Source organism: Taudactylus pleione, unplaced genomic scaffold (genome assembly GCF_031769625.1).
Source record: "Taudactylus pleione unplaced genomic scaffold, aTauple2 ptg000216l, whole genome shotgun sequence".
Classification (NCBI taxonomy): domain Eukaryota; kingdom Metazoa; phylum Chordata; class Amphibia; order Anura; family Myobatrachidae; genus Taudactylus; species Taudactylus pleione.
In genome coordinates, this window is record NW_028284618.1 from 6,054,820 (window position 1) to 6,075,550 (window position 20,731).

The window sequence follows — 20,731 nt, forward strand, 5'->3', positions numbered from 1 at the left end:
TTTTGTCCCCAGTTTTTCCACAACCAGGGCTGGCTCAGCAAAGCCCTGTGCTGGTTCTTAATATACAGGGGACCACTACGCATTTTTCCCCTGTATTTTTAGAACCAGGACAGGCTTTAGAAAGCCCAGGGCTGGTTATGCTTTGGGGGGAAAAATTTTGCTTAAGGACATCTCATGGATATGTGCATGTTTCTGTGTTAATCTGACCTGCTCAGGATATACTTGCTATCTTGAAGCAGGTCTATTATTTGGGGACTTTTGGTTAACTTTTTTTGCGAGTCTGAAACTGACACCCTATTACATTGGGCAACTTGATTGTTTTCAATGGGAAAACATCTGGATGCGAGTTTGAGAATGGGGATTTTTAGTAACTCTTAAAAAAATGTCAGTTCTAATGAACTGACACCCTATTACATTGGAGAGTTGTGAAAATTTGTGAGTTTAACACAAAACTCGCAATTTACCAAAACAGACATCCTATTACATTTGGCCCTTAGTGGTTTTTTTTTTTCATTAAAACAATAATGCAAAAAAACTGGTTTAAAAAAAATATATATATTTTTTTTTCCAATACTGGTCCAGGTTTTCGCCAGATAGTCCCAATTTCTGTCTCGAAAGGGGGAGTTGGACCCTAAAGTGGGCTTTTCTGTATAGGAATTGGTGGATCATGACGTGCCCTATGGTGTCTTGATTTTGTATGTCTACATGTTGGGAGGTATCGGCTAGTCACAGCGAAACAAACCTATGATGTGTCAAAAAGATAGAACCATGGGTAATAACAGCCCTCATCTGCATGCAGGGGGCACTGACAGGAAAGGACAGCAGGTACTACTTACCCTGATCTGGGCCGGTTGGAGATGCCCGGGTCAGTGGTCACCCCCACTGCACTGCCCGCCAGTATAGCAGTTCACTTGCAGCGGCATATCGAACAGTTAAGAGAGTGGAGACACTGCTACAGCAGTCTCCTCTCCCTGCCCAATGCGCTGCAGTACAGGCACAGCCAGCGGTGGTGGGCAGAGAGGAGAAGTGTTACATGTTGAGGCGATCGCACTGATTGTCCCCCTCCCTGGAGTCACTCCCCCTATGCGCCGTGCAGAGTATCTTCTTGAGTTTTTTTAGGGAGTGTGAATAACCACTCCCCTGTAATTGGCCACGCCCCCAGTACCCGGGTCCATCAGAGCTCTCAATGGCCATGTCTGCAGGAATACAAGTACTGGCCTGAAATGTTGCCATTTATGCATCTTGAGATTCCACCTTCTTACTGTAGGGAAGATGTACAGTATCAAGTCTTGAGAGCGATAAGGTGTAGAAGTTCCTCAAAGCAACCAATCAGCTTCTAAGTGTCATTTCATAGACTATGCTAGATACATGACAGCTAATAGCTGATTGGTTGCTTTGGGCAACTTCTCTGCTTTATCTCAAGGCTTGATCCATTTTCCATTGTAAATTTAGATCCAGGCTTTGTACTGTACTTACAGTATATCATGTAATTGAGAATGGAGCCCAAGTGCCGTCACTATGGGGGTGCAGGGAGTGCGGGTTATGAAGTGCGCATCAGGTGTTACCAGACCCGGTGACGCCTCTATGGAGACCTGAAAGATTAGAGAGCAGTATCATACCCCTTTCACATTGCCAAAATAACCCGGGTTATTGCCGGGTCGACCTGGGTCGACGTGATTTTAAAAAGCACCAAAATGAATAACCCTGGTCGACCGACAAGGTATTTCAACCCGGGTTAAAAGGAGGGTTAAACACAGGTCGGACCCGGGTTATTTGGCTCTTAAATGGTACAGACCCGGGATATTCGACCAGGGTCTGAGAAAATAGTGCTGATTGACTTTTTCCAGTCAGCTGACCAGCCTGCACACAGAGCACATCTCTGTATTTACATTACTGTCCTGCACTGCACACTTTGCACACTTTGGGGAAAAGGCAGCTAGTAATAAGCTATATACAGACAGCACAGTGTACTATATTGTACTTTACTTTCACTGGAGGAATCATGGCAAACTGGAGTGATGAAGAAGTAATGGAGTTTCTGCGGATCATGGGTGAGGAAGAAATATGTAAACAGATAACTGGCACCGTCAAGGATGCGATAACTTATCACAACATCAGCAAAATGCTGGCTGCATCTGGATTCATCAGGAGCCAACAGCAGGTCGTCAATAAGCTGAAGGCACTGAAGAAGCAATTTCATAAGGTGAACGACCACAATAGAAAATCGCAGTGGTGCTGCCCGCATGGACTGGAAGTTCTTTGAACTGTGTGCCAATGCATTTGGCCATACTACATTAGGCAGACCTGTGACATAGTCATCTGCACTGCAAGCATTCCCCAGCCCCTCCTTTTCTTTACTGAAAACGTCATCATAATTGTGAGCCAATAAAATCCTTTAAAAATGACATCACACTGTTTTAACATGGGCAACCCGGGTTGAGTTCAAAGGCATCAAATCTGCAATAACCTGGGAATAACCAGGGTTATTAAGGCGATGTGAAGGGCCCTGACACGGGTCTGACCTGGGTCGGACCCGGGCTTGACCTGTGTTTGCGATGTGTAAGGGGTATCAGTGACAGGCTGTCCGTACATACAATTGCTGCACGCCTTTTTCATTTCTTGTGCAAAATAGGAAAAAGAAAATGTTGTCACCAGGTTTCTGAATTACATTTTTGTGGACCCAACACAAATAACCCAGACATTATTTTGCATTTGTTTTCAGGCTGTGGTGGGGTTTTTCAAGCCTCTAATGGAGAGATCCATTCTCCAAATTACCCGAGGCCCTATGATGACAACACTGAGTGTTCCTGGGTGATTAAAGTGGATGCAGGACACAGAGTTTTCCTCAACTTTACAGACTTTGACATTGAATCTCACACATACTGTAACTATGACAGTGTCACGGTAAGTAAAGGCCGTCCTGCATTAGTGCTTCCCTGTCATTTCTCTTCCATTTGGTATTTTACATTTTTTTTAACTACTTTTATTATTTATTTTACCTTATTTGATTTACAAATGACTACAGTACAGATATAGGTGTCTATTTACTCAGCCTTGGATGGAGATAAAGTGGACCCATATAAAGTACCCACCAACCAGCTCCTAACTGTCATTTTTCAAACACAGCCTGTGACATGACAGTTAGGAGCTGATTGGCTGATACTTTATCTCCATTCACTTTATCAGACAGTCAGCTCCTAACTGTCATGTCACAGGCTGTGTTTGAAAAATGAGATTTAGGAGCTGGTTGTTTGGTACTTTATATCCGTCCACTTTTTCTCCATCCAAGGCTTAGTAAATAAACCCCACAGTTTGTTCCTTTCCTAGAAAAAGATTCAGCATTAAAAATATATTTCTGTCTACTCACCTGAAAAATATGTTCTGCGCAGCTTGCCTTAAAGATTCTAGGGTTTATGTGTCAAGCAGTGCAAAGCGTGAAGAAGTGAACCAGTGGAGAAGTTGCCCATAGCAACCAATCAACTCCCACCTATTATTTTATAGATTGTACTTGATAAATGCTACTTCAAAGTTGATTGGTTGCTATGGGCAACTTCTCCACTAGTCAATTTCTCCACGCTTTTCACTGCTTAATTTATTATGCTGTGACTACAGGCACGGCACCGTGACTTAAAGAAAAAAAAAAGCCTATTATAAGGGAATCCCCCTGGTATTATTATCAATACAGTAAATTCACACACATAACAGAGAAATAGGGAGGGTGAGAGGTGCTAAATCTGTCTAGCATCAGCTAAGACTCCACAGACTCCTTCCCTAACAATCCTATAGGACAGAAAAAAACACAATTAATGGAGAAAGTCACATGTAACACGTAACAAAATGGTAGGGATGTGCGCCGGACCATTTTTGCCGCATTTGGATTTCGTTCTAATTCGTCGTCCGGCTTTGGATTTGGATTTGGATTTGCCAAACTGCGGTGACTGGCTTTGGATTTGGATGTGGATTTTTTTACAAAAATTGACAAAAAAAAGCTAAAATCACATAAATTGGTCTTTTTTTTCTTCCTAGAGTATTATTAACCTCAATAACATTAATCTCCAGTCAATTTAGAACACCTCACAGCTTATAATATTGTTTTCAACATTATTGGCCAAAGGTTGCAGTGAGCTGACAGGTTACTAAGTGACAAAGCAGCGGCACAACGACACAGTATAAAGCACATCTATGACACATTGCCACACAGCAGTGGCAGAAAAGAAAAGCAGGGCACCCACCCAGTGGAGTACGGCCAGCAGAATCACAGTACTTGTTTACACAGTGGGCTACGGCCCAAGGAGTCACAGTGCACAATCTTATTCACATTACACCGCACATAGTGCCCCTGATTCACTTTACACCATAAAGTAGTCTCTCTTATTTATGTTACGACACACAGTAGTGCCCCTTTTACACAATGCCCACAGTAGTGACCCTTTTACACAATGCCCCCAGTAGTATGCCCCCCCCAGTAGTATGGCCCCCCCAGTAGTATGCCCCCCAGTAGCAGGCCCCCCCAGTAGCAGGCCCCCAGTAGCAGGCCCCCCCAGTAGTATATCCCCCCCAAGTAGCAGACCCCCCCAGTAGTATGCCCCCCCAGTAGTATGCCCCCCCAGTAGCAGGCCCCCCTAGTATTATGCCCCCCAGTAGCAGGCCCCCCCAGTAGTATGACCCCCCAGTAGCAGGCCCCCCAGTAGAATGACCCCCCAGCAGTATGCCCCCCCAAGTAGCAGACCCCCCCAGTAGTATGCCCCCCAGTAGTTGTGCCCCCCAGTAGCGCCCCCGGCCCTTACACACACAAAAAAAACAAAAACTTACCTGAATCCCCGCTCCCGCGCCGTCCGCTCTGCATCCACGCGACGAGGAGGGAGCCGGAAGACGGAGCTCCTGAGTGAGCTCCAGGCGGCTCCCTCCGTGCAGCAGCCAATGAGAGTCTGTGTGACTCTCATTGGCTGCTGTAACAAACACACAGCTGCCGCTGGCGGCTGTGTGTTTGTTCTGTGTAGGGTAGACCGCTATCACAGCGGTCTGCCCTACACTAGAGGAGCCCTGTTGTCGGATTCTCTAGTGGCCGCCGTTCGGATCCGAGTCAGGCGGGGAACATCCGAACAGCGTTCGGGTGGACTCGGATCCCCTATGTTCGGAGCGGTTCGGATCTCTACAAAATGGTATGAAAATGTAGCATTGTAATTATTTAGCACAGCTGGGGCAAAAAGGTAGTTTTTATAAATGTCACGTTCAAATTTTAATTGTCGCATGATGCACTTTTTAAATATGAATGTGGGGGGAAGATAACTCATAGCCACACTCCCTGAAGATGAGATGTTTGCCCTGAGTTTGGGAAATGTGGGATGACATAATAGATGGGCAGATGTATGAAGCAGTAAAAATAGTGGAGAAGTTGCCCATGGCAACCAATCAGCTTTTAGGTTGCATTTATCAAGTACATTTTATAAAATGATAGGTAGAAGCTGATTGGTTGCCATGGGTATAAAGTAAAAATGGTCTATATACCCCAAAAACTGCGCACAACCTGACTAGATCAATAAAGATGAATACTGATAGAACAAATGGGTACCATACATACAATCAATAGGTAGAAATAGTCCATGATGGTAGGATCCTAATCCTATCCAGATCGTCAGGGTTATTCAGTCCTCTGGCTGTGGAACCCTTGTCTGTTCCATAGGGACAATGGATCATTCTTTCAATTCCTCTCAGACAAGGGAAACAAAAGGGAAGAAAAGGAGACCAATAGTGTAGTATGGGGGTCATTCAGACCCGCTCGTGAGCGTCAGGACGCTCGCAAGCGGGTCGATGTTCCCCACAGCGCATGCGCACGATGGAGGGAGCTCCGTCGTGCGCATGCGCGAGACCCGGGGAGCGACGGGCTTTCCATCGCTCCGGGTCTCGCAACAAAGGGGGCGTGCTGTCGATGTTGATTGACACCACGCCCCCTTTGGTGGGCGTGCTGGGGGCGTGCCTGCCAGACGGAGGCCTTCCAATAGGAACGCCTACCGTCTGAAGCCGGCCCCACTGACATCACTAGTGATGTCAGTGGGAGTGATTTTGGCTCTGATAGAGCCAAAATCACTCCAGGGCTTGTGGCAGGGAGACCCTACCGCAGGGTCTCCGTCGCAAGTCCGATGGTTGCGATGTTCAAGACCATCGCGACCATCTTTTTGGCCGCTCGCATATGCTGTGGGTGGTCACCCACAGCTATACGAGCGGCCAGGAGGCCGCTCCATTTTCATGGAGGAGGGCCCTGATTCAGAGTGAGCGCTCTGGTCAGAGCGTCCGGCTCTGAATCAGGCCCTATGTCCCTAAAATGCCTAATTTGCCACACAAAGTACTAAGTGAAGTGGTATTACCTTTTTTGATCAAAGTTACAGTATATTAGTGATTGCACCGTACTCACATTAGAACGGAGTAAAAGTCTCCCATAAAGGTATCTTTAGATCAGTGTTCTTTATCTTTTACAGTTTATTCACCCATGTGAGGCTTGCTGGAGCATGTGTATCAAGGTATATTTAGGCTTTCCTGTTGTCACTTCTCCACTGTATTCACTGCTTCATACATCTACCCAACAGTGTTGTAGAAGGGCTAAGATTTAGGCCTAGGCACAGTAAGGGTTTCCTTCTCTCCAACCACCGCCACCTGCAGCTACCACCCATGTTCTCATCTAACCCTTCATTTAAGAACAGTCACTACCATGGAAGGATTGAGAATGGTCTCTTCCTAGCACTGTTTCCTCTGCATGTCGGCCCCTCGGAGTGCCCCTCTGTCAGGGACTAGAGCTTTAAATGCCGCCCTGGCTGTAAAGGAACTGACACCCTCTGACCTTCTCTGTGAACTTCAAAAATCTCCAAACAGTGTTGAGTTTGTGTCCTCTGCGTGTGTCCCAATTACAGAGCATGCCTAATATAGACATGCAAGGCTGAAATCGGTGAACCTCATTCATTAATCTTCATTAATCACCACATCTTTGATATAAACATCCATTCACTGTCCCTAACAATGGTTTCTTTGAAATTGCAGAACCATTTACAATCTGGGATACATGCAAGGAGAAAATAGTATGTGATGTGGCCTTCCAGAGCTCTGTAACCTACTGTCTTACATGAGAACTGTTATATTATCACGTGTTGGTTACAAAGACAATTGTGAAAGAGTGTGATATGCAGTGTAATGTAAGAAATGTTGCTGTAGTTGCTATATATACTCCAGTGATCTTACCAAATATACAGGGCTGGATTAATGTGGGACTAATCTATACATGAATCTAATATATGTCAGGATGCGGCCTGGGATCGCCCACTACGCACCTCAGCGCCAACGTCCTTGGGCTTGGGTGTTCAGTCGCTGGGAGTAGAGGTGAGGGGTGGCTGAGTATTCTCCAAGGGGTCTGCTAGAGATTTCGTGTGTGTGTCCTGGTTCCCGTGGTAGCGGGTATGGGCGCAGCCATGTTGGTCCATATCATCTGACATAGTCTCCCCCAATGGTAGCCCTGCGGTCACTCATCTGATTCTCTCATCCAATGACCAGCTACCTAGGAGTATATAGTCTCACTCCAGGAACAGGAAGATGCTGTTCAACTTCGCTGTTCCAGTGATTGTTATGCTCTCCGGTGTTTTCCACGAAGTATCTCCAGTGTGTTGTTTCAGCCCTCACGCTGACCTCCAGTGCTGCTTTACTCTCTAGCTACTGTAGCTCTCTGTGTTACATTTGTCAGCCTTCAAGCCAATTTAGCTGTCAAGCAGCATCCCTGTGTTTATTTCTCCTTACATTTCTCAGTGCAACTCTGCGATTAGGACCCCTATCGATCCTTAGTGTCTTATACCAAGTGCTGACTACCATCGATTCTCAGTGTCTTATACCACAGGTTCTCAAACTCGGTCCTCAGGACCCCACACAGGTCTCTTCCAAGAATCAAAAGTGAAATAATTATAACCACCTGTGAATCTTTTAAAATGTGTCAGTGAGTAATGATTACACCTGTGCACCTGCTAGGCGACCTGGTAAATGTGTACTGTGGACCTCATTCAGAGCCGATCGCAAAATGTGAGAGCTCGCTCTGAATGAGGGCGGCCGCTTCTTCTCTAAAATCCGGCCTCCTGGCCGCTCGCTAAGCTGTGGGTGACCACCCACAGCTTTAGCGAGTGACCGATGATGGTCACGATGGTCGAGACCATCGCGCCCATCGGGGCTTGCGACGAGACTCTTGGGGTCGGGTCTCGTCTCCCACAAGCCCCAGGTAGCTTCCTGCTCTAACAGAGCAGGAAACTCACTACTGACATCACTGCTGATGTCAGTAGGGCCGCCTACAAACAGCAGGCGTTCCTTCAGGAACGCCTCCGTTTGTCCGGCCACCCCCCCTCCCTGCCTACAAAACGGGGCGAGCTGTGGATCAACATCAACAGCCGCCCCTTTTGTAGCGAGCCCCGGAGCGAGTGAATTTGTCACTTGTGAGCGGGTCTGAATGAGGTCCTGTGTGTGGTCCCGAGCACCGATTTTGAGAACCAATGTCTTATACCAAGTGCTTGCTACCATCGCCACTCAGCATCTCATACCAACTATTGATTACCATCGAATCTCAGTGTCTCATTCCAAGTGCTGACTACCATCGATTCTCATTGTCGTATACCAAGTGCTGGCTACCATCGCCACTCAGCATCTGATACCAACTATCGATTATCATCGCCACTCAGCATCTCATACCAACTTACGATTACCATCGATTCTCAGTGTCTCTTTCCAAGTCTTGATTACCATTGCTATTCAGCATCCCATACCAGGTCAGTGCAACTCACATTTCAGTCTTTTTAGCATCATCCTTGCTCATCAGTGCTTATATAGGGCCTGATTCAGAGCCGGACGCAATTAGCGCTCGCTCGTCCAGAAAATAGGGGTGGCTAGTCAGTGCGGCCGAAAATCGTTTGTTCGCTAAATAGCGAATGCCTGCTATTTTGAGTGACAGGAGGAGGCGTATGTGGGTGGTAACAGGGGAAGGTGCTTGAAAACGGGGAGTGGAGATCCGAACGCAGGCGTGCTTAAAGGTCAAAACGGGCGTTTTATGGGTGTGCATAATTAATACAGCAGCGTCATTGACCACGTCACTGGGTTATTTTATAGTCAGAACTGCTCGCAAGATTGCGGTAGGAAAAACCAACCACAAGAATAGCGAGCAGTTCATACGCTGGTCGATGTACTCGATTAATCTAATAAATAGCGGACATGACGTAGGATGCGAGCGGCCAGGGGGCGTATTTTTCTAATGTTTTGTTCGCTCGTTCAGACCTAGAGGCGTGAACAGACCGCAAAGAGCGAACGGTTCATTTCAATAGCCACCCCTTTTTTCTGAACGAGCGAGCGCAAATAGCGTCCGGCTCTGAATGAGGTCCTGTGTGCGACTTAAGACAGGATTCAGAGTTGTGCGCGAACTCGATGGTTTGTGTACAACTCCGATATTGGAAGTGGCAGTGACGGCCAGCGTTACGGAAAACTGGGTTGAGTCAGCCCAGTATTCTGGGAGTGCCGAGGTCAGTGGCTGCATCTTCCAAAGCAGCTTCATTGGAACAGGCAGCGTAAATTTCATGGGCATCCTGAGTAACCTGAAGGTTACTCAGATGGCCGATGTTCTCGCAGTTGATCCGATGCTGCGTCCTCATTACAGAAGCCGGCAAAAGGCGTCAATTTACACAAGATGCCTCCTGCGGCATTAGCCTAATTTCACATTGCCGCTTCGTACAAAGACGCAGCAGCGATGTGATTAGCATACAACTCTGTATCATGCCCTTAGTCTGAATCTGTAAAAAGTGCTCACGCCAAGTTCTGCTGTGCTTCACCTGCGACTTTGTACGTGCGTTTCCTGTGCGGTGAAAGTCGCAGCCTAGCGTCTCTGGTGCACTGTGTGTAGCTTTTCGCTGTATCTGCAATGCAACTAAGATACACAATGTAAAGAAAATCGCAATACGTTACTCATCTCATAGCGTGTCAGTCGCGCCGGGCATATCACTTAGTATGACGTAAAGATGCTCAGTGTATGAGGACATATCTGTATGCATAGTTCTGGACCATGCACAGAGTGACACCACACAAAATACACTCTGCAAGTGAAATTGCATTCATCTCTGCATGAGCCACACAATACAGAAATAGATCTGGGATGATCACCTCCTGGTCTGTGGTCAGATTCTGGTGTTTCAAGGGAATGTAGTCTAAATACTGGCTTCGGAATCCCGAAGTTAAGAATCAGTGGTTAGGGGAGGGTTAGGCACTAAGGGGGAGAGTTAGGTTTAGGGTGCGGGGAGAGGGAGGCTAGGTTCAGGCATCGGGGAGGGAGGGTTAGGTGTAGGGAACTTACCTTGCAGTGTCAGTATTATGACTGTTGGGATGCCGCTGTCGGTATTCTGACAGCCGGGATCCCATACCCAACCCATTTCAAGTGATAGGTACCAAGCTGTACTAAAATGATGGAGGAATTCCTTGTGGAACAGAAATGATAGGCGGCATTCCACACCTAAGGCCTAACTCCATCAGGGAAACGTGCAAATTTCTGCAGCCCAATGAGGATTGAGGGAAATATTACGCAAACGGTTCTGAAAATTTCACTCATCTCAAGTGTCCGCTCTTATGTGCCTCACTAGACACACCTTGTTTATATGCACCAATGAAAACCTAAACACTCAGCGCTTACCTTTACCTGATTTCTGTACCTATATAACCGTAGATAGTGTGTATGTCTACAGTTCTGTATGTAACCAAATGTAATTGTAATATATAGGAAATAAAAATAATAATAATAATAAGTATAAAGCCAATGATATAATATATAGGATGTCAAGCAATAAGAATTTATGCAAGATAAACCAGCATACGATACATGGAAAAAACTAAATATAAACCATGTATCTGATAAAAGACAAATTTATTGAAGTTTATCAAGTAAACAGAAAAATATAAAAAAATCCCAAGCATGCAAGGGAATGGGGTCTGTAGCGACAACTATTTCTAATCACAATTATGGAATAGAAATAATAAGGGAATATCCCTTAGTATAGGAGTATTCTTTAAAGGGTATAAAATAGGGGGGGGGATCTGACCTAATTTGAATGTCTGTGCAATCCAAAAGACCAGACTATACTGGTACTAAAAACATAACATATAACATAGACGTATAGAAGACACTGTTAGTCAGTGCACAGAGGGATACGCTGAGTAGCGTTTTACTCACCCTGTAGTAAATATTTACATATACACAGTGAAGAGGTTCAGTTGTGTCCAACAGGTGGATAAAGGGCCTGATTCAGACCCACTCGCGAGCGGCTGTCCGCTCGCAAGTGGGTCGATGTTATGCACTGAGCATGCGCACGACGGAGGGAGCTCCGTCGTGCGCATGCGCCAGACGCGACGAGCGAAGGAAAGTCCTTCGCTCGTTGTGTCTGATCAAAGGGGGCGTGCTGTCGATGTTGATTGACAGCACGCCCCCTTTGGTGGGCGTGCCGTGGGCGTGCCTCCCTGACGGGGGCGTTCCCACGGGAACGCCTCCCGTCAGAAGCCGGCCCACTGACATCACTAGTGATGTAAGTGGGAGTGATTTTGGCTCTGATAGAGCCAAAATCACTCCGGAGCTTGCGGTTGAAAACCTCAACCGCAGGCTCCGGCTCGCAGTTTCGATGGTCGCGATGGTCAAGACCATCGCGGCCATCAACCTGCACGCTCGTATAGCCTGCAGCTATAGCCTACAGCTATACGAGCGTCCAGGAGGACGCTCCATTTTCATGGAGGGCGGCCCTCATTCAGAGCGTGCGCTCTGCTCAGAGCGTACGGCTCTGAATGAGGGCCAAAGTCCTGTATTGTCCTGTAATGTCTGTGGGGGAATGCCCCTTCAAAGCCAAACCCTGGGGTCCGTAGAGTGTGGAATGGAGATGCGGGTATGATCAGGGTCCTGATCTGCGTGTCCGCTATGGATCCTGGGTAAATTACCTTTCGTTTTGCTCGTGGATGTCTCTCCTGGACTCCGGAAATAAACCAAGGTCCCGAAGTGCTGGGGGTCTGCTCAGGATCTGCTATCCTGAGGAAGCCATCAGGCGAAACGCGTCGATTGCAGAATCATTGATCCCAGCACGAGCCGCTCAGTGCACATCGCGGCCGTACTAGTAGTCTGCTGGCAGACCCCCAGCACTTCGGGACCTTGGTTTATTTCCGGAGTCCAGGAGAGACATCCACGAGCAAAACGAAAGGTAATTTACCTTGCATAAATTCTTATTGCTTGACATCCTATATATTATATCATTGGCTTTATACTTATTATTATTATTTTTATTTCCTATATATTACAATTACATTTGGTTACATACAGAACTGTAGACATACACACTATCTACGGTTGTATAGGTACAGAAATCAGGTAAAGGTAAGCGCTGAGTGTTTAGGTTTTCATTGGTGCATATTTTAAGTGAGGTACGTAGTGTCCTCACCACACACAGCAGCTACCAATATTTTACCTGACTACAGTGGTAGAGCGCAGTCCCCTCCCCTTTGTTTTACACCTTGTTTATATGATTGGGTATCTGCCTCACTAGACACACCTTGTTTATATGATTGGGTACGTGTCTCACTAGACACACCTTGTTTATATGATTGGGTATCTGCCTCACTAGACGCACCTTGTTTATATGATTGGGTATGTGTGTCACTAGACACACCTTGTTTATATGATTGGGTATGTGCCTCACTAGACACACCTTGTTTATATGATTGGGTATCTGCCTCACTAGACACACCTTGTTTATATGATTGGGTATGTGCCTCACTAGACACAACTTGTTTATATGATTGGGTATCTGCCTCACTAGACACACCTTGTTTATATGATTGGGTATGTGCCTCACTAGACACACCTTGTTTATATGATTGGGTATCTGCCTCACTAGACACACCTTGTTTATATGATTGGGTATCTGTCTCACTAGACACACCTTGTTTATATGATTGGGTATGTGTCTCACTAGACACACCTTGTTTATATGATTGCGTATGTGCCTCACTAGACAAACCTTGTTTATATGATTGGGTATGTGCCTCACTAGACGCACCTTGTTTATATGATTGGGTATGTGGCTCACTAGACACACCTTGTTTATATGATTGGGTATGTGCCTCACTAGACACACCTTGTTTATATGATTGGGTATGTGGCTCACTAGATGCACCTTGTTTATATGATTGGGTATGTGCCTCACTAGACACACCTTGTTTATATGATTGGGTATGTGGCTCACTAGACGCACCTTGTTTATATGATTGGGTATGTGGCTCACTAGACACACCTTGTTTATATGATTGGGTATGTGCCTCACTAGACACACCTTGTTTATATGATTGGGTATGTGCCTCACTAGACACACCTTGTTTATAGGATTGGGTATCTGCCTCACTAGACACACCTTGTTTATAGGATTGGGTATGTGGCTCACTAGACACACCTTGTTTATAGGATTGGGTATCTGCCTCACTAGACACACCTTGTTTATAGGATTGGGTATGTGGCTCACTAGACACACCTTGTTTATAGGATTGGGTATGTGGCTCACTAGACACACCTTGTTTATAGGATTGGGTATGTGGCTCACTAGACACACCTTGTTTATAGGATTGGGTATGTGGCTCACTAGACACACCTTGTTTATAGGATTGGGTATGTGGCTCACTAGACACACCTTGTTTATAGGATTGGGTATGTGTCTCACTAGACACACCTTGTTTATAGGATTGGGTATCTGCCTCACTAGACGCACCTTGTTTATATGATTGGGTATGTGGCTCACTAGACACACCTTGTTTATATGATTGGGTATGTGTCTCCCTAGACGCACCTTGTTTATATGATTGGGTATGTGGCTCACTAGACACACCTTGTTTATATGATTGGGTATGTGCCTCACTAGACACACCTTGTTTATAGGATTGGGTATGTGCCTCACTAGACACACCTTGTTTATAGGATTGGGTATCTGCCTCACTAGACACACCTTGTTTATAGGATTGGGTATGTGGCTCACTAGACACACCTTGTTTATAGGATTGGGTATCTGCCTCACTAGACACACCTTGTTTATAGGATTGGGTATGTGGCTCACTAGACACACCTTGTTTATAGGATTGGGTATGTGGCTCACTAGACACACCTTGTTTATAGGATAGGGTATGTGGCTCACTAGACACACCTTGTTTATAGGATTGGGTATGTGTCTCACTAGACACACCTTGTTTATAGGATTGGGTATGTGGCTCACTAGACACACCTTGTTTATAGGATTGGGTATGTGTCTCACTAGACACACCTTGTTTATAGGATTGGGTATCTGCCTCACTAGACACACCTTGTTTATATGATTGGGTATCTGCCTCACTAGACACACCTTGTTTATATGATTGGGTATCTGCCTCACTAGACACACCTTGTTTATATGATTGGGTACGTGTCTCACTAGACACACCTTGTTTATATGATTGGGTATCTGCCTCACTAGACGCACCTTGTTTATATGATTGGGTATGTGTGTCACTAGACACACCTTGTTTATATGATTGGGTATGTGCCTCACTAGACACACCTTGTTTATATGATTGGGTATCTGCCTCACTAGACACACCTTGTTTATATGATTGGGTATGTGCCTCACTAGACACAACTTGTTTATATGATTGGGTATCTGCCTCACTAGACACACCTTGTTTATATGATTGGGTATGTGCCTCACTAGACACACCTTGTTTATATGATTGGGTATCTGCCTCACTAGACACACCTTGTTTATATGATTGGGTATCTGTCTCACTAGACACACCTTGTTTATATGATTGGGTATGTGTCTCACTAGACACACCTTGTTTATATGATTGCGTATGTGCCTCACTAGACAAACCTTGTTTATATGATTGGGTATGTGCCTCACTAGACGCACCTTGTTTATATGATTGGGTATGTGGCTCACTAGACACACCTTGTTTATATGATTGGGTATGTGCCTCACTAGACACACCTTGTTTATATGATTGGGTATGTGGCTCACTAGACGCACCTTGTTTATATGATTGGGTATGTGCCTCACTAGACACACCTTGTTTATAGGATTGGGTATCTGCCTCACTAGACACACCTTGTTTATAGGATTGGGTATGTGGCTCACTAGACACACCTTGTTTATAGGATTGGGTATCTGCCTCACTAGACACACCTTGTTTATAGGATTGGGTATGTGGCTCACTAGACACACCTTGTTTATAGGATTGGGTATGTGGCTCACTAGACACACCTTGTTTATAGGATAGGGTATGTGGCTCACTAGACACACCTTGTTTATAGGATTGGGTATGTGTCTCACTAGACACACCTTGTTTATAGGATTGGGTATGTGGCTCACTAGACACACCTTGTTTATAGGATTGGGTATGTGTCTCACTAGACACACCTTGTTTATAGGATTGGGTATCTGCCTCACTAGACACACCTTGTTTATATGATTGGGTATCTGCCTCACTAGACACACCTTGTTTATATGATTGGGTATCTGCCTCACTAGACACACCTTGTTTATATGATTGGGTATCTGCCTCACTAGACACACCTTGTTTATATGATTGGGTATCTGCCTCACTAGACACACCTTGTTTATATGATTGGGTATGTGTCTCATAGACACACCTTGTTTATATGAATGGGTATGTGTGTCACTAGACACACCTTGTTTATATGATTGGGTATCTGCCTCACTAGACGCACCTTGTTTATATGATTGGGTATGTGGCTCACTAGACACACCTTGTTTATATGATTGGGTATGTGTCTCACTAGACGCACCTTGTTTATAGGATTGGTATCTGCCTCACTAGACACACCTTGTTTATAGGATTGGGTATGTGGATCACTAGACACACCTTGTTTATATGATTGGGTATCTGCCTCACTACACACACCTTGTTTATATGATTGGGTATGTGCCTCACTAGACACACCTTGTTAATATGATTGGGTATGTGCCTCACTAGACACACCTTGTTTATATGATTGGGTATCTGCCTCACTAGACACACCTTGTTTATAGGATTGGTATCTGCCTCACTAGACGCACCTTGTTTATAGGATTGGGTATGTGGCTCACTAGACACACCTTGTTTATATGATTGGGTATGTGTCTCACTAGACACACCTTGTTTATATGATTGGGTATGTGGCTCACTAGACACACCTTGTTTATATGATTGGGTATGTGTCTCACTAGACACACCTTGTTTATATGATTGGGTATCTGCCTCACTAGACACACCTTGTTTATAGGATTGGGTATGTGTCTCACTAGACACACCTTGTTTATAGGATTGGGTATGTGGCTCACTAGACACACCTTGTTTATAGGATTGGGTATCTGCCTCACTAGACACACCTTGTTTATATGATTGGGTATCTGCCTCACTAGACACACCTTGTTTATATGATTGGGTATCTGCCTCACTAGACACACCTTGTTTATATGATTGGGTATCTGCCTCACTAGACACACCTTGTTTATATGATTGGGTATCTGCCTCACTAGACACACCTTGTTTATATGATTGGGTATGTGTCTCATAGACACACCTTGTTTATATGAATGGGTATGTGTGTCACTAGACACACCTTGTTTATATGATTGGGTATCTGCCTCACTAGACGCACCTTGTTTATATGATTGGGTATGTGGCTCACTAGACACACCTTGTTTATATGATTGGGTATGTGTCTCACTAGACGCACCTTGTTTATAGGATTGGTATCTGCCTCACTAGACACACCTTGTTTATAGGATTGGGTATGTGGATCACTAGACACACCTTGTTTATATGATTGGGTATCTGCCTCACTACACACACCTTGTTTATATGATTGGGTATGTGCCTCACTAGACACACCTTGTTAATATGATTGGGTATGTGCCTCACTAGACACACCTTGTTTATATGATTGGGTATCTGCCTCACTAGACACACCTTGTTTATAGGATTGGTATCTGCCTCACTAGACGCACCTTGTTTATAGGATTGGGTATGTGGCTCACTAGACACACCTTGTTTATATGATTGGGTATGTGTCTCACTAGACACACCTTGTTTATATGATTGGGTATCTGCCTCACTAGACACACCTTGTTTATATGATTGGGTATGTGTCTCATAGACACACCTTGTTTATATGATTGGGTATGTGTGTCACTAGACACACCTTGTTTATATGATTGGGTATCTGCCTCACTAGACGCACCTTGTTTATATGATTGGGTATGTGGCTCACTAGACACACCTTGTTTATATGATTGGGTATGTGGCTCACTAGACACACCTTGTTTATGTGATTGGCTATGTAGCTCACTAGACACACCTTGTTTATATGATTGGGTATGTGCCTCACTAGACACACCTTGTTTATATGATTGGGTATGTGCCTCACTAGACACACCTTGTTTATATGATTGGGTATGTGCCTCACTAGACACACCTTGTTTATATGATTGGGTATGTGCCTCACTAGACACACCTTGTTTATATGATTGGGTATCTGCCTCACTAGACACACCTTGTTTAAATGATTGGGTATGTGGATCACTGGACACACCTTGTTTATATGATTGGGTATTTGCCTCACTACACACACCTTGTTTATATGATTGGGTATGTGGCTCACTAGACACACCTTGTTTATATGATTGGGTATGTGCCTAACTAGACACACCTTGTTTATATGATTGGGTATCTGCCTCACTAGACACACCTTGTTTATATGATTGGGTATCTGCCTCACTAGACACACCTTGTTTATATGATTGGGTATCTGTCTCACTAGACACACCTTGTTTATATGATTGGGTATGTGTCTCACTGGACACACCTTGTTTATATGATTGCGTATGTGCCTCATTAGACAAACCTTGTTTATATGATTGGGTATGTGCCTCACTAGACACACCTTGTTTATATGATTGGGTATCTGCCTCACTAGACACACCTTGTTTATATGATTGGGTATGTGCCTCACTAGACGCACCTTGTTTATATGATTGGGTATGTGGCTCACTAGACGCACCTTGTTTATATGATTGGGTATGTGCCTCACTAGACGCACCTTATTTATGTGATTGGGTATGTGGCTCATTAGACACACCTTGTTTATATGATTGGGTATGTGCCTCACTAGACGCACCTTGTTTATATGATTGGGTATGTGCCTCACTAGACACACCTTGTTTATATGATTGGGTATGTGCCTCACTAGACACACCTTGTTTATATGATTGGGTATGTGCCTCACTAGACACACCTTGTTTATATGATTGGGTATCTGCCTCACTAGACACACCTTGTTTATATGATTGGGTATGTGGCTCACTAGACACACCTTGTTTATATGATTGGGTATCTGCCTCAATAGACACACCTTGTTTATAGGATTGGGTATATGGCTCACTAGACACACCTTGTTTATAGGATTGGGTATGTGGCTCACTAGACACACCTTGTTTATATGATTGGGTATGTGGATCACTAGACACACCTTGTTTATATGATTGGGTATCTGCCTCACTACACACACCTTGTTTATATGATTGGGTATCTGCCTCACTACACACACCTTGTTTATATGATTGGGTATGTGCCTCACTAGACACACCTTGTTTATATGATTGGGTATCTGCCTCACTAGACACACCTTGTTTATAGGATTGGGCATGTGGCTCACTAGACACACCTTGTTTATAGGATTGGGTATGTGTCTCACTAGACACACCTTGTTTATAGGATTGGGTATCTGCCTCACTAGACACACCTTGTTTATAGGATTGGGTATCTGCCTCACTAGACACACCTTGTTTATAGGATTGGGTATCTGCCTCACTAGACACACCTTGTTTATATGATTGGGTATCTGCCTCACTAGACACACCTTGTTTATATGATTGGGTATGTGTCTCATAGACACACCTTGTTTATATGATTGGGTATGTGTGTCACTAGACACACCTTGTTTATATGATTGGGTATCTGCCTCACTAGACGCACCTTGTTTATATGATTGGGTATGTGGCTCACTAGACACACCTTGTTTATATGATTGGGTATGTGTCTCACTAGACACACCTTGTTTATATGATTGGGTATGTGTCTCACTAGACATACCTTGTTTATATGATTGGGTATCTGCCTCACTAGACACACCTTGTTTATAGGATTGGGTATCTGCCTCACTAGACACACCTTGTTTATAGGATTGGGTATCTGCCTCACTAGACACACCTTGTTTATACGATTGGGTATCTGCCTCACTAGACACACCTTGTTTATACGATTGGGTATCTGCCTCACTAGACACACCTTGTTTATATGATTGGGTATGTGTCTCATAGACACACCTTGTTTATATGATTGGGTATGTGTGTCACTAGACACACCTTGTTTATATGATTGGGTATCTGCCTCACTAGACGCACCTTGTTTATATGATTGGGTATGTGGCTCACTAGACACACCTTGTTTATATGATTGGGTATGTGTCTCACTAGACACACCTTGTTTATAGGATTGGTATCTGCCTCACTAGACGCACCTTGTTTATAGGATTGGGTATGTGGCTCACTAGACGCACCTTGTTTATATGATTGGGTATGTGCCTCACTAGACACACCTTGTTTATATGATTGGGTATGTGCCTCACTAGACACACCTTGTTTATATGATTGGGTATGTGTCTCACTAGACATACCTTGTTTATATGATTGGGTATCTGCCTCACTAGACACACCTTGTTTATAGGATTGGGTATCTGCCTCACTAGACACACCTTGTTTATAGGATTGGGTATCTGCCTCACTAGACACACCTTGTTTATACGATTGGGTATCTGCCTCACTAGACACACCTTGTTTATACGATTGGGTATCTGCCTCACTAGACACACCTTGTTTATATGATTGGGTATGTGTCTCATAGACACACCTTGTTTATATGATTGGGTATCTGTCTCACTAGACACACCTTGTTTATATGATTGGGTATGTGTCTCACTAGACACACCTTGTTTATATGATTGCGTATGTGCCTCACTAGACACACCTTGTTTATATGATTGGGTATGTGCCTCACTAGACGCACCTTGTTTATATGATTGGGTATGTGGCTCACTAGACACACCTTGTTTATATGATTGGGTATGTGCCTCACTAGACACACCTTGTTTATATGATTGGGTATGTGGCTCACTAGACGCACCTTGTTTATATGATTGGGTATGTGCCTCACTAGACACACCTTGTTTATAGGATTGGGTATCTGCCTCACTAGACACACCTTGTTTATAGGATTGGGTATGTGGCTCACTAGACACACCTTGTTTATAGGATTGGGTATCTGCCTCACTAGACACACCTTGTTTATAGGATTGGGTATGTGGCTCACTAGACACACCTTGTTTATAGGATTGGGTATGTGGCTCACTAGACACACCTTGTTTATAGGATAGGGTATGTGGCTCACTAGACACACCTTGTTTATAGGATTGGGTATGTGTCTCACTAGACACACCTTGTTTATAGGATTGGGTATGTGGCTCACTAGACACACCTTGTTTATAGGATTGGGTATGTGTCTCACTAGACACACCTTGTTTATAGGATTGGGTATCTGCCTCACTAGACACACCTTTTTT

The 20,731-nt window shown here is 44.6% G+C and overlaps 1 protein-coding gene across 1 annotated transcript in view; it reads left to right on the top strand.

The window, feature by feature from the left end:
- The window catches only part of CUBN (cubilin), a 321,603-nt gene that overhangs the window by 140,893 nt on the left and 159,979 nt on the right, over window positions 1-20,731 (top strand). Inside the window, exon 31 of the mRNA XM_088478650.1 lies at window positions 2,723-2,904. Within this exon, the coding sequence (XP_088334776.1) occupies window positions 2,723-2,904 (182 nt within the window). The remainder of the gene's footprint in view (window positions 1-2,722; window positions 2,905-20,731) is intronic.